General features: G+C 39.3%; 1 protein-coding gene across 1 annotated transcript in view; it reads left to right on the top strand.

Moving 5' to 3' along the window:
• Positions 1 to 1,889, top strand: part of TTC21B (tetratricopeptide repeat domain 21B) — a 98,073-nt gene extending 96,184 nt beyond the window's left edge. Inside the window, 1 exon segment of the mRNA NM_001102108.1 lies at positions 1,348 to 1,889. Within this exon segment, the coding sequence (NP_001095578.1) occupies positions 1,348 to 1,425 (78 nt within the window). The 3' untranslated portion in view covers positions 1,426 to 1,889.
• The last annotated feature ends 13,009 nt before the right edge of the window (positions 1,890 to 14,898 follow it).

Below are 14,898 nucleotides of genomic sequence, written 5' to 3' on the forward strand. Positions count from 1 at the left end.
TACTTTTGTTTAATATCAAGTTGTACATGAATAGAGATAGAGGATGTACTGTTTTGGTTCAATGCCTCGTCGGATACATCTGGAAGAAATTACCGGTTTTCAAAGTTTAGAAAATAAAGTTTACTTAAATCAAAAACGTGTTTTTAATTAGGCCTCAAATAAGGTTTGCCAATTTAAAGGAGGAGGCTAGACAAGAAGCATGTTAAACAAACTTAATCCTTAAGTCAGAAAATATCTGAAGATTTTTATAGATTCTCCAGGTCATTGTTTTGAATAGAAGTTCTTATGTTTGTGTCCAAGTCTGGTTATTAGAGGATTCAGATTTATACATTAAAGAGGTATTTTTGTCATTTAGAAGCCATTCAGTTACACTTCTGTAATTGGTTTCTCGACTTCCCTGATGGCTCAGACAGTAAAGACTATGCCTGCAATGCAGGAGAACAGAGTTCCATCCCTGAGTTGGGAAGACCGCTGGAGAAGGGAATGATTACCGACTCCAATTTTATTGCTTGGACAACTCTATGGACAGAGGAACCTAGCAGGCTATAGTCTATGGGGTTGCAAAGCAGCAAACATGATTGAGCGACTGGTTTCGGACTAAATGATCCCTTGCTAAATGACACACTTTTGAGTTGCAGTTTTAGAATTTGCAATTTCTTTATAAATACATTGTCCCATTGATATTCATACAAGGCATTGTACTAAATATCGTTGGGAGCTCCAAGAAAAGCACCTTAGCAGAGAATTATGTAGTGTACCTTATCCCAGATAACTGTGTCAGCATCATTATAGTGAATACTTGGCTCCAGTGATTGCTGTTGATTACTGAGTCTCTATGTAAGGCAACATTTCACATTAAGGTTAAGGTTATATATTAATTTGTGGAGTTTTGATTTTTCTTTCTTTATGACTACCACCCTACTCTTCAACTCAGTAGACCTGGAAATTTGTATGTTTCAAAATCATTCCAGTACACAAATGTGTACTCCTGGGTAAAAATATCTCTAAGGATTTGTTAAATATCATGCATAAATAGCTAAATTTTAAAAAGTATCTTAAATCATTGATCATAATTGTTTTATATAACTGATCTAATAAGGAAATAATTATATTTGTTTTATTTTCCACATGTAGTGGTACATTTTTACCATTTTCATCTAATTACTGTTAATAGAAATGTCACCATGTCATATCTCAGATATCACCTTTAAAAAGTGTTGTTGTATTTGCAATATTATTATAATGTAATCTCAACTGTAATGCCATTGCTAGTAAGTTTTGTGGCTCCCCAGTTCTTGATAATGAATTATAAGTTAAGTTTTTGTTTTATTTTGTTTGTTTTGGCAGGTTCTTGAAGCACATCCAACTTACCCCAAAATCAGAAAGGATATACTTGATAAAGCTCGCACATCTTTAAGACCTTGAAAATTATTTTAACTTTTCAAAGCAAGAAATGGAAAGAATCTGAGTTCTTCCAGTACAAAATAGGTTAAGCTAATACTTTGTATTAGAAAGCATACTTTCTCCAGCAGAGGCTGCTGTTGCATATAAAGAGAAACACTGTGTTAAATGGATGTCTTCTGATGGAGAAAGTGAATGAGCTGGTTTATTTAATTGACTCTCTTGATTAGGTGCAGATTTGGTGTTTCTGTGATAAAGATTATAACCCATTTCTATAAAGAATATTTTGTTAAAATCTAGATAGGTAAGTACCCTGTATCTTTTATAAGGGATATTGTTTCAGGAAATATGTTTAAAATACTATTGGTCTCTGTTAAACATTTTTGTGAAATTCTGTTATTTCAAAGGTTTGAGTAAGTTTCCATGTAAATATTTATAAAAAAGAAAACATTTTTAATAAACATTTTATGAAATTTATGAACTCAAAACACATGGTGAGTTTTGCAAATTCAGGGTAAACTACCCATGTTAACACATAGTATTACAGAAACTGACTTTCTTAGAAGAATATTTTGGAAAAGTATAAAGAGCGTTTGTGAGTTTCCCTTCTTTGTTGAATTGATTCTTCCTGCTTTTAATGTCAATGAGATTCTTTTAAGAAATAACCAGTACCTGAAATTAAATAGGTAGACCTTTATAACAATATTTAACCTTAGCCCAAAGACAAGGTCTTTTGGTGTAACTTTAGACACTGTGACACCTGATAGAGAATATTTTCGGTCAGCAGGGACTCACAAAGCACACCATGTAAAAAGCAACCACATACCCCGCTATCCCTAGCATTCCTGCCCCCAACCTGAGAGAGTTACTTACTCTTTACACTGAATTGAACTTAGCCTTCCCAGATGGCACTAGTGGTAAAGAACCTGCCTGCCAGTGCAGGAGACTCAAGAGATGCGGGTTCGATCTCTGGGTCGGGAAGATACCCTGGACAAGGGAATGGCAACCCACTCCAGTATTCTAGCCTAGAGAAGCCCATGGACAGAGGAGCCTGGTGGGCTACAGTCCAATAGGGTCACACAACTGAGCATCTGAGCACAGCTGCTGCTGCTGCTACTGCTGCTGCTGCTAAGTTGCTTCAGTCGTGTCTGACTCTGCGACCCCATAGACGGCAGCCCACCAGGCTCTGCTGTCCCTGGGGTTCTCCAGGCAAGAACACTGGAGTGGGTTGCCATTTCCTTCTCCAATGCATGAAAGTGAAAAGTGAAAGTGAAGTCGCTCAGTCGCGACCCCATGGACTGCAGCCCACCAGACTCCTCTGTCCACGGGATTTTCCAGGCAAGAGTACTGGAGTGGGGTGCCATTGCCTTCTCCGCTGAGCACAGCAGCACACCATAAACCTGATCTTCATAAACTCAATTCTTAGCATCATTCTTAGTGTATCTACATCTTTTTTCATCTACATCTACATCTTGGTTTTAAAAATAAAATAAACACAGTCTTCCATTTTAACTGCATTTTCAATAAATAGTTTTTAAAAGTCACTTCCTTTTCCTAAAGTACTTCATGTTTATTTCTTTTGAGTTACATTCTTATTTCAAATCACTTCTCCAATTTCCAGAGTCCTTTTAATTCCAATTACGTGTTATAAGATTTCTAATCATTTTTAGTTATGCTGTTTCATGGAAATGTTTCATAATTAGAGCATTTATGAAATATTTCATATCTGTTAAAACACTTCCGTGTCTTGTTACATTTTGTCCTCACAGTCCTATGATATAGATATTATCTCTCTTTTACAAATCTGGCCCTGTGACACATTATCTTTCTCTGTAATTTAGGGGGAAAAACTTTCAAACTGAATGGACATTGTTAAGGACATAATACAACAGAATACCCGTAGCGGTTCCAATGAGCCTGCATTGTAGAATGCTAGAAACATGGAAATTGGATGGAGAAAGTAGAACATCTCTTCTCCCAGCAAGACGTTTCCAAATCTGTTTTCCTATCTATAAAATGAGGAGTTTGTGTTTGTTTCTTAAGCAGCCACTTATTCTGCCATTTGTTAGATACTATCCTAGGAACTTTCTTTAAAGTATGTCTTTTATTTCTCAATAAACTCTCTAGAGAAATAATATTTTTCAGATAATGAGATGAAGCTCAATCTAAAATTTGCCCAAGCTCACAGAAAAATTGTCAGAACCTGGATTTCACACCAGCCTTTCCTAAATTGAGATGCTTTCCATAACTAAGACAGACTGTGTCTGTAAGAAACATTCTCTTATCTGCATCTGGCTAGCAGATGAAACTGAGTGTTCTATCACAGAGATGGCAAGGTAATGAGGAACAAGACCTGAATGGAATGAACGTTCTTACAGCTGTGGACACTACTAAAGAGAAGCCTGAGTGAGGAGCAGTGTAGTGCAGTGGCGAGGAATGTGGACCTGAAGCCAGACCGTCCTAGGTTTAAAGTTTGACTCTGCTACTTACTACCTTTCTCCAGTCACATAGGCTCTCTGAGCCTCGGTTTTCTCATCCATAAAAAAAGCATATCAGGATAATAACCTTCCTCGGGTTGTTGTTAAGAATTAAATGAGAGAACTTACATAAAACCTATAATGAATCTTACTCACTTAGGCTCTTAATAAATAGCAGCTCTATTATTGTAAACTAAACAGGGTCAAGTAGTAGTTACAACTGAGAAGAACCTTCACAGGAGGAAAGAGACAGCAAGGACAGCGGAGAGACTGACAGGGCCAGTCAGGCCCCTCAGAAGCACAGGCACACAGGAGTCAGGATTCTTATGCATGGTCTCCCTTCCCTTCTTGCCTCTTTGTCTCTCACTCTTCCAACCCCAACTGGAAATTGTGTTGCACTCTACATGCATAAATCTCTCTTCATCTAATTTTTGAACAGACTTACCCTTCCCTCCTCTACTGGAATTCTCTCCCTGCTCTCCTCTCCCTAATCCCCAACTCACTGTCTCCAAGCCTCCCTCTCTAGGCTTACTCTCTCACTCAGTTATCAGTTTATTAATCACCTGCTCAGAGGCCCTGTCCGTGTCCACTGACACTCTATAAGGTAGCCATCATGTCAGTCTGTACTCTGTCACCGTATTTAAACCCTCTATTTAGTACTTGCTAATCTCTGATGTTTTTCTTGTGCACATGCCCGACATCACACATCCAGGAAAGCTGGAACTCGAACTGAATTGCTACTTGAAGGAATCAGTTCCCATAGCATGTTCAATGCGAGTTTAGGGTCCACACGTAAGATGGAGAAGGAGGGACACAACACGAATGAAAGAATTTTCTGTGAATCTGGGATTTGAATGCCACCACCCTCAGGATAAGGATAAGGAAGCGGTTTTAAGTTCAATGTCCTTTGACCTCAGGTCAGCTAGTATGAAGAACTGGATCCCAAAAGGAAATAGCTTTCTTTTCCAGAAGTCAAGAACCTAGAGCAATTCTGGAAAGAAGGGTTTTATCCATGGACAGCTGAGGAAGCTAGGTTAAACTTTGCACCAGGGTAGATAATAGAATCACTATGGAAACCAAAAGACCAGTTAAAACTTCGAGGAAACCTCCTAGTTTGGGTCTGGTGATAAGTGAAGAGCCTTTTAACAGGATCATGTAACCTGTGCTAGTGCTGATAAAGTAGAAAATGCTATTTTTGTTTGTTTGTTTTTAGTGAAAGATTGGCAACAGTGCAAGGAGAACAGCACATCGATCCTCTGTTGGTAGAAGTGTCATGCGCCCTTTCTGAAGGGCAATTTGGTACCATGAATTAAGGCTTCATCCTTTGACCAGGAAATCTCACTTAGAGAAATACATCATAAGAGACAGAAATTTTCTCAAGGTTTTTTGGTTTAAAAACTGATGAAAGCAAAAAGTTTAGGTTTTATGATTATTGTCAAAACATTCACCATAATCGAAGTGGTTGAATATACTAGTTTACCTGATAATGTGGTCATCAAAAGCCGTTTTCAAAGATTTTTTTTTTTTACTATTCATGTTTTTAAATTTTTTTCAAAGATTTTTAACTGCTGGGTGTCTTACAAATAATAAGTGAAAATTCAGGAAACATAACTTCATATAAAATTAATTTGCATAATAGTAATAAGTAGATGTATAGTGAAGTGAAGGTCACTCAGTCATGTCCAAGTCTTTGCAACTCCATGGACTGGAATTCTCCAGTACTCTGCAGAATACCGGAGTGGGTGGCCGTTCCCTTCTCCAGGGGATCTTCCCGACCCAGGAATCAAACCAGGGTCTCCTGCCTTGCAGGCAGATTCTTTACCAGCTGAGCTACCAGGGAAGCTCAAACAGATGTACACATAGATATATATACACATAGACAACACACAACTACTGCAACTAATGCAGTTTTTAATGGTAGTTATGTCTGTGTGATGGAATAGTGTTGAGAAATGTGCCATTTTTGAAGTTAACTGCAATGAACACATACCCTGCCCCCACCCCCCATCCCCCCCCAAAAAAGGATGTTTTTTCCTTTTAAAAAAAGGATCGCTTTCTCAAAGATGAATAGAAAAAAACTAAACAAAAGCTGACACTGACATTGTTTCAACTCTTAACACCCACACTTTACTACTAATGGTTTGAACAAAACCTAATCTGGTTTATTTCAGTTGTCAAAGAAGATTCAAGAAGTAGCAGTTAGAGAAATACTCTGCCAGAAAATGGAAATAGGAGAGTGCTGATAGCAGCACTGATAACAGGAGAGCCCAGGAGTTACTAAGGGAGATGAGAGTACCCCATAGAAATGAGTGAAGAGCTACTCTTGCAACCACAGGGTAAAATAAATGAGAGGGCTTCCCTGGTGGCTCAGTGGTAAAGAATCTGCCTGCCAATGCAGGAAACACAGGTTCGATTCCTGATCCAGGAAGATTCCACATGCCTTGGAGCAACAAAGCCTGTGCCCTACGGCTATTGAGTCTGTGCTCTAGAGCCCAGGAACTGCAACTGAGACCACGTGCCGCAATTACTGAAGTCTGTGTGCCTAGAACCCACACTCTGCAACAAGAGAACCCACTGCAATGAGAAGCCTGCACACCGCAACTACAGAGTAGTCCCCACTCGCCACAACTAGAGAAAACAGGCAGCAACGAAGACCCAGCACAGCCAAAACGAAATAGTAAAAAAAAAAAAAAAAAGACAGGAAAACCCACTTTCTGCACTTCCCGTGATTCTAGTAACAGTTTTAATGATGATCCTACCAAACGTAGTTAGTATGAAGCCAGAGGAAATAAGCGAAATCACATGGCCACAATGGTTGTGTGGTATAAGACCTGGGTAGGGTGACCCAACTGACCTGGGAGCAGAGCAGAAGCTAACACTCTGGGTCACACACCTCCAACCGCACCCCTTGCAGGAAGAGGACCCCTTCCTAATTTGAACAAAGTATGAGTGGAAGGGGAGAAACTAGAGACAGGAGAGCAAAATGTTCGGCTGTAGGGCTGAGGGTAAGGGAGCAATAGAGTGATGGCTACAGAAGTTTATGAAAGATTTTTATTTTCTGTTTTTTAAGACAGGATCTATTATACTAGAGTATCTTGGAATATTTATGGGAGAAAGTAGATACTGAAAGTATAAGAAAAGAGGAGGAAGCCTGAGTAGGAAAAGGGGTCCAGGGGGTAGTTTAGAAGAATTAGAGTTTAGAGGGATGTGTGATTTTTGTAAACAGAGTAAAGGAACAAAATCACTGTAGAAAGAGTTATTATATATAAAGGTGGTCCAGGAGCCCTTATGCTAATTGGCTCCATCAGTTTTATAATAATTAAAATGGACTTCGACCTAGAGGCAGAACCATTCCTTCCTATGCATGGAATTTGGGGGCCTCTGTTTCCCTTGGGCTCTGAAGTATTTTTCACTTACTTCCAGGTTCCTGTTTGTGGTTGCTGGGAGTTTGCCTGCCAGATTAAAGGGGGGGTTACTGTAACATCGTAAATCATAGTTATGAGCAAAAAAAGTGTTACCCACCTTTTAATACTCTTAAGAACCAGATGTTTTCCAGAGAAATGCTTGACTCTACAATCTGCCTTGCAGTGCACATAAATGAATCTGGCATGCTGCCCATAAAAGCAATTTGATGCCATAAATGAGGAAAGCTGAGTAATGAGCAGGTTCTAAATGTCTTCCTTCCGAGTGGTATAACCTTAGAGTCTATGGCAATCTTTAAACCAGGCTGTTTTCAAATAGTGTGTATGTTATTTTTATCTTCAAACAAAATTCTTTTGGCAATGTAAAAGAAACCCTGTTTTTAAAGAAACAAGTATATTTTGAGAAAGTAATTACTATTTGTTTGCTCCAAAGCCAGGCTAGTTTTATTTTTAATTGGTAAATGATGTAAGAAGCTTCCCACCCCGCTCCAAAAAACAGAGACACTTGAAACACTAAGAACAGGGCTGTGAAGTACGCAGTAGTATCCTCACTCATAATGGGTAATAGGTCCTGTTTCACAGAGAGAGATTAAACCTTTTTGAAAAATACATTAAGCATAACACTGGAGGAAAAAAAATGTGCTAAAATGCTAAGCAGTTACATAAATGTTCTTTTTAAGCAGTTTAAATACTTGAAGTTACTCTAGTCAATGAATGAAAACTCCCTGACATATACTTCCTTGAAAAACTGTTGGCAAATTTTTCACATTAACTTAAGTCACATGCTGTAAAGGATAGTTGGAGGGGGATACAGGGATTGGGAAAAGTCCAGAATATTGAGAGTACCCAAGAGCAAAGTTAAAGTGATGGAACACTGACCACATAGATGCTAGGGGAAGAAATGGGACCAATGAGATGTGTCTAGGTCCTGATGTCACTTCTCTGTGCTAAACAAGGGACTCTACTGTCACTTAAGACGTGTAATATCTTTTTGCCTTGTTACTGCTGTTGCCATAGATTTCTTAAAATGTAAATATTCATTATTTTAGTTCCAGTAAAAATCAGATTTTTTCCAAAGAAAGAAAATTTGATTTTTTTTAAGACTTTTCATTTGGAAATCATTTCAAACTTAAAGAAGTTCCATGAATAAGAAAAGTACAAAGAGCACCCACATGCCATTTATCCAGATACTAAAATATTGTTAATATTTTACCTCATTTGCTTCATCATTTGTGTCATCTGTGTGTATACAAATTTTATACATATGTTTGCACACGCACATATACATGTCTATGCATTGATTTTTTTTTCTGAACATTTTGAGAGTAAGTTGCCTACATCATACATGCCTCTGTACTCCTAGGTACATCACTGCATATTTCCTGAGAATAGGAATATTCTCCAATATAATCACAGTACAGTTATGAACATCAGTTAGTTCGAGATAAATACAAAACTTTTAATCTGCCACTCTTTACTGCCAGCTGATCCAGTAATAATCCCTTACAGCATCTTTTCCCTCAAGTTACATTCTGGGATTGGGTATTACATGTCATGTCTTTAGTCTTGTTTAATCTAGAGCATTTCCACAGCCACTTTCTGCCTTTTATAAAACAGCCAGTTTTGAAAATACAGTTCTCTGACCGCCCCCCTTTTAAGTATGAGTGTTCCTGTGTTTTGGGTGTGTCTGATATTTCCCTGAGATTGAATCTGAATTGAGCATTTCTGGCCATAATATTGTATAAGTGAAGTGATGTCCTCAAGGTGTCACATCTGGAAACATACATGTCCATCTGCCCTCACTGGGGACATTAATTTTGATTCCACAAGTCACATTTTTCTACTATATAGTTGTTTTTTCCCTTGCAACTAATAACCAATTTTTGAGGAGACATTTTCAGATCATACAAATATTCTGCTCCTTCAAAAATTTCCGCTAGATTAGTATGATTCCTGCTTGATCTGATATTCACCACGATGATTACAAATAAAGACATTCTAATATCACTACCTTCTCTAAATATTCCAGTCAGCCCTTAGAATTTACTATAAGCAAGAGCCCGTTCCTTATTATGTTTTACTTATTTAATTCATCTAGTATTTACTATCATATGTGTTCATGAGTTCCCATTTTTTCAATGGTTCATAATTCATTAATGCCTTTAATTATTTTGGTGCTCAAATGGTTTCAGATTTGGCCAGCAGAAGCCACATCATTTGTCTTTTTTTTTTTTTTAAAGAACTTTCCTACTTTCTAACAATAAACTATCCCAGCTTCAACTTCTAATTACCCTGTCCCAGCCTGCAATCAGCCATTTCTCTAAGCAGCCCTGGTTCCCTTGAGTGGGGCAATGTATTAGAAATCAAGATCTTAGTGCAAAGTGTGTTCACTGCCACTTTGGATGAAGTGCTTCTAAACCCTTTCAGCAAATAGAAAACATATGCATGTATACATGTGCATACATATATGTGCATATGTATGCACACGTGCACATATATGTGCATATGTATGCACATATGCACGTATATATGTGCATACATATATACATGCATATACAGGTGTAACACACACATACTGAAACATTTTAGAAGTCACAAAATTATACCAACTCTTCCAAATCCAATTTATCACCATAGGATTCTTTCTGTGTTCCCCAAATTTTCATTTGCATGTCCTTTCTTCCACAGTGAGACCCTGAGTCCCAACAACTTCATCATATTTGTTCATTTCTTCAATCGAGGAAATAATTTCAGAATTGCTTCACCCTAAGACTCACAAAAAACAAATATACTGAAAAGAATTCAGAATTTGACAACATATTTTAAAATGTTACCATAAGCATTTCCCAGTGGTATGAAGTATTTTAAAAATCAAACTGAATAATTTATTGATGACAGGAGAGTGTGTTCTGCTCCATAGACCAGCTTTGCAGATTCCTTCCAAATATTCATCTACTTGCAAAATAAATACTGTACCTTCCCACACCAACCAGTGTCATATTAATGAAGCCTTGGCAGGAAAAAGAGTATGAGACTGGAGCTTAAGCAAAACATCATGTGCTGAGGATTGAGAGGTGAAGTGTTTTTGTTTCTCAATAAAATATGTAGTAGATATATATGACTATAAATAGATTTATTTTTTGTTTGCCCTTAGGTATTTTCAGACCCTTTGCTGTGATGGTTTACATGACAGCTATAGACATCTCTAAAAACAGGAAAATTTTCTTCTGAGACTGTTAAACAAAATACTAGTTTCTGGTTTATAGCAACTAACACCATTTCCCCCTCAACCTGCTTTTTCAAACTGCTGCCTTTTTTCTTTTTTTCATTGAGTGAATTGTGGTCATTTCTTCAAAAAGTCAGATTTATTTCCCCTATTCTTTATTTTTGTATTTACATTTTATATCTATTTTCTTGAGTCCTACAGCCTCACAAAATAGTTTCGAATAGCAGAGCTGCAGAGATGATGGGGAGGTCAGCTATGTTAATTTCAAAGCGCCCCAGTCTTCCATGTGGGGTTGCCTAGCAACCCATCTCTCAGGCCTCCTTTGTGGATGTGAGAAGAGGAAGCAATTCTCCTATACACTCTCAAGCCGAGATGGTTTTTATAAAGTGAAAAACCTTTTGCAAAGGCTCCAACACAACCCCTGTCTCCTTTTCGGCTCACTTTGTGCACTTCACACATGATGAGAGAGATATTCCACCTTTTGATGTTTTAGATCTGACACATATAAAACAGAGCTATACATGCTACAGTCAAACAGAGAAAGTGACCTGTATCCCTATGTTAAATTGAAGCACATTAATTAAATCGCTCGTCGTCCCCTTTCTCTTACATGAAAGCATACTTACCCCTCAAGTTCTAAAAGCCAGTTATGTTAAATGAAACTGCAACTGCCTGCTGAGCATCAGTTACCATAGCGACGTGAGGCGGGAGTGTTTTCCGCCTTTAGGCACAGGATGGCTGAAGTGTGTTCAACCAGGGACTCAAGCAGCATGTTGACTAGAAATCAGACATCTGGGAAGAGCCTCCTCTATTCCCTTTTCTCCACACTAACTTGAAAAAATAACTAACCCCTCTGCTATTCCCTAAGCTATTAGCTTTTTAGAAGTAAACTTCAGTGGGTGGCAGAAGTGTCCTACCTTAGGGCATATAGAAGGGAGAACAATGACACATGCCAGGAAAGCCAACGTGAACAGCTGAGCCACGTTGAGACGAGTGCTATATAAGATATGCTGACTTTTCAGACACTCTGAAAATACACAGCAAAAATAACAGCTAGAAATCCATGCATTTCCACATTGTAACAACACTGACATACAATTTTTGAACCATTTGTGATTCCCTAATATTTTGTGGACTTCCCAGGTGGCTCAGTGGTAAAGAATCCTCCTGCCAATGCAGGAAATGAGGGTTCGATCCCTGGATTGGGACGATCCCGTGAAGAAGGAAATGGCAACCCACTGCAGTATTCTTGCCTGGGAAATTCCATGGCCAGAGGAGCCAGGTGGGCTACAGTCCATGGGTTTGCAAAGAGTTGGACATGACTTAGCAACTGAGGACATGCATAACCTTATTTTCTAGGCTACTGATGCTATTCAGCAGAACATTATGATTCAGATCCATATTGTTTTGTGAAGTCTTTATAACTGAGAGTTAAATCAGGTATAAAGCAAATGTCCCATTCTCACTTGCCTCCAATTATGGCTGAGAAAAGGAAGGCAGTAGAGCATTTGAGGCTTTGAGGTCAGACAACCTGACTTTGCATGTTTTGCCACTTATCAGTGTGATTTGGGGAAAGTTTCTTTCATTGCTTAAGTCCAATTTCCTAACACTTAAAAGGGGAATGAAAAGACAATTGTTGACAGAATGAAATAAGAAAACATATGTAAAGTACCTGGCATTGATAAGGGGGGTTAAACACTGATAGCAGGTGTTATGAGCTTAGCTTATCAAACACAGCATTCAATCATTACTGAACACCTGGGCCACACCCAGAAGTCTGTTTGATGTGCGATGGATAATAAGGTCCAGTCAAGAAGAAGGCAGGCAAATTGGGGATGCCTACTGGCAACCCACTCCAGTGTTCTTGCCTGGAGAATCCCAGGGACGGGGGAGCCTGGTGGGCTGCCGTCTGTGGGGTCGCACAGAGTCAGACACGCCTGAAGTGACTTAGCAGCAGCTGCCTGGTTATCCACCCTGCGGGCATTCCAATTTGGTGCAGCATTCCCGCCAATATTCTGTCCATACTAATATGGCACTCCTCATAGTTTGCCCCAGGGCCAGTTTTATAGGGTAAAAAGTCTTGCTGCTACTTTACAGTTAAATTTTGCTATTCTAACCAAACAGGTGTTTCCAGCACCTTCAGTCACCATATTCCTCAGACTGGAGATTGCCTTTCATGGGCAAAGTTGAAACAACATGTGACCACCAAAGAAAAACTTCCAGAAGATCTATCAAAGTGCCTATTCTTGGGCTCTCTTATCTGGCAACAGAATATCTCCTGGTGATTTATTAACAAATTATTGACATCATTCTTAGAAAACATAACTTGTGAACAATTCAAATCACTTAGTCTTACTCCTTTATTCTAGACATAAGGCACAGAGTTCAGGGACACTAAAGAATTTATCTGAATCATATGCAGATATACCTGTACATGCACACATGACACTACGCAGACATGCACACACACTTGTAAATACACACACATATATAAAGAGAATAAATTCTATAGACTTTTTTCACATTTGCCTCAAAGTTAATTCTAAGCTCTTCATTATTCACAGTGATCACAGTTTGCTAGAAATAGAAACCAACATAAGATGTCCTGAGTTAAGGGTAAACTTCCAAGGATCATGAGGCTTACTAAGGTCAACACTGAAGCTAAGAAGCAGGAAGCACCTGGAACCAGGACTGAAATCCGGGCAGGACTGTCAACCTCTGCTGCTTTGGCCGTGTCTGTATCCACATCCTTCAATACTCACTGAAGACCGATTCTGCACCGGGCAAATTGAACCCTCACTACACAGACAGTCAGCTCTCACAGACGTTTCACTGCTCCTGTCCATGTTACAGATTTAGCCACATGCAGAGACTCAAGTATAAGTCCCTTAACCCAGCCCCCACCCCACTCCGGTGAGCAGGGAGGCCACCCAGTGCAACAGGTCACCCTCCGTGCCCAATGGATCAGAACACTGCTGAGCAGACAACCCCACGGGCTCCTCAACAAGCACGTCATCTGATCCTTTTGCACCTCTCCCTCCACAGGACTTAAGCCAATATTCAAAAAAAAAAAAAGGCACCCAGGCACTAGCATAGATGACCAACTATACAAAATAGCACAAATTTTAGTTTTAAAAAGTAGAGAAAATAACACATAAAATAATTTTCAATGTGATGAATTACTTGTTCAAAATCATAATTCTTCCACCTGTTTTCTTTCTACCAGACTTACACTGTACCGGGCTGTACTATTTCAGTTTAACCAGGAAATTAGTGGAGAAGGTACTGCTGAGAGTCTCAGTAACATGATAACTGCCCAGGCCAGTACATTTCCAAGTCAGGGAGAAAGCCACCATAAAGACCCCTACTTCTCCAAATTGATTAGTACACAATTACAAATATGTTGATGTATACCAAGACTTCTGACCTTTATATTCCTTCCTCTGTGCAAGGTGGCTCTTACACTTACACATTATACTATTATCAGATAAAAGGAAGTCATTAACTACTATCCCAGCTCATGGGAAAGAGGGAGATGCTGGAAGGGGAATCAACCAGGCTGGCTCCATTTAGGCCTGAAGGATTGCTTGTTACACTACCCCATTAAGTCCAGGACTCCCTCACCCCTGCCCCACCACCTTCTTTCTCTTGAGCTTGTATATGTCCTGGGGCATTGTGAGGTGAGAAGAAGTTAGAGACACAGCAAAATGTAATGAAATGGATAGGAATCCTTTTCTCAAGGAGAACCCAAACAAGATGTTAGCTGATGGAGTGAAAACTTCAGGAGAAGCAGAAAACAAGTACAGCTAACTGAGCCCTCAGGGACAGGAGATGCACATTTGGATAAAAGCTAAGTTTTCCCAGGATGTCTCTGCTCCCATGAGTAGAACTATATCTTGTGAGCATACACCTGGGCAAGAATATTGCAAGGTTGCTCAAGGTCCCACCTGCATAGCTATAACCACCTCCCCTTGCCTCCTTTCCCTCACTCCCCCTCCTCATAGTCCACTGGAAAAGGGAATGGCAAACCACTTCAGCATTCTTGCCTTGAGAACCCCATGAACAGTGTGAAAAGGCAAAATGATATGACACTGAAAGATGAGCCCTTTAGGTCGGTAGGGGTCCAATATGCTTCTGGAGAAGAGCAGAGAAATAGCAACACAAGGAATGAAGAGGCTGAGCCAAAGTGGAAACAATAGCCAGCTGTGGTTGTATCTGGTGGCGAAAGTAAAGACCAATGCTGTAAAGAATGATACTGCATGGGAAACTGGGATGTCAGGTCCACTAATCAAGGTAAAGTGGAATTGGTCAAACAGGAATTGGTAAGAGTTAACATGAACATCTTAGGAATCAATGCACTAACATGGACCAG

Source organism: Bos taurus, chromosome 2 (genome assembly GCF_002263795.3).
Source record: "Bos taurus isolate L1 Dominette 01449 registration number 42190680 breed Hereford chromosome 2, ARS-UCD2.0, whole genome shotgun sequence".
Classification (NCBI taxonomy): domain Eukaryota; kingdom Metazoa; phylum Chordata; class Mammalia; order Artiodactyla; family Bovidae; genus Bos; species Bos taurus.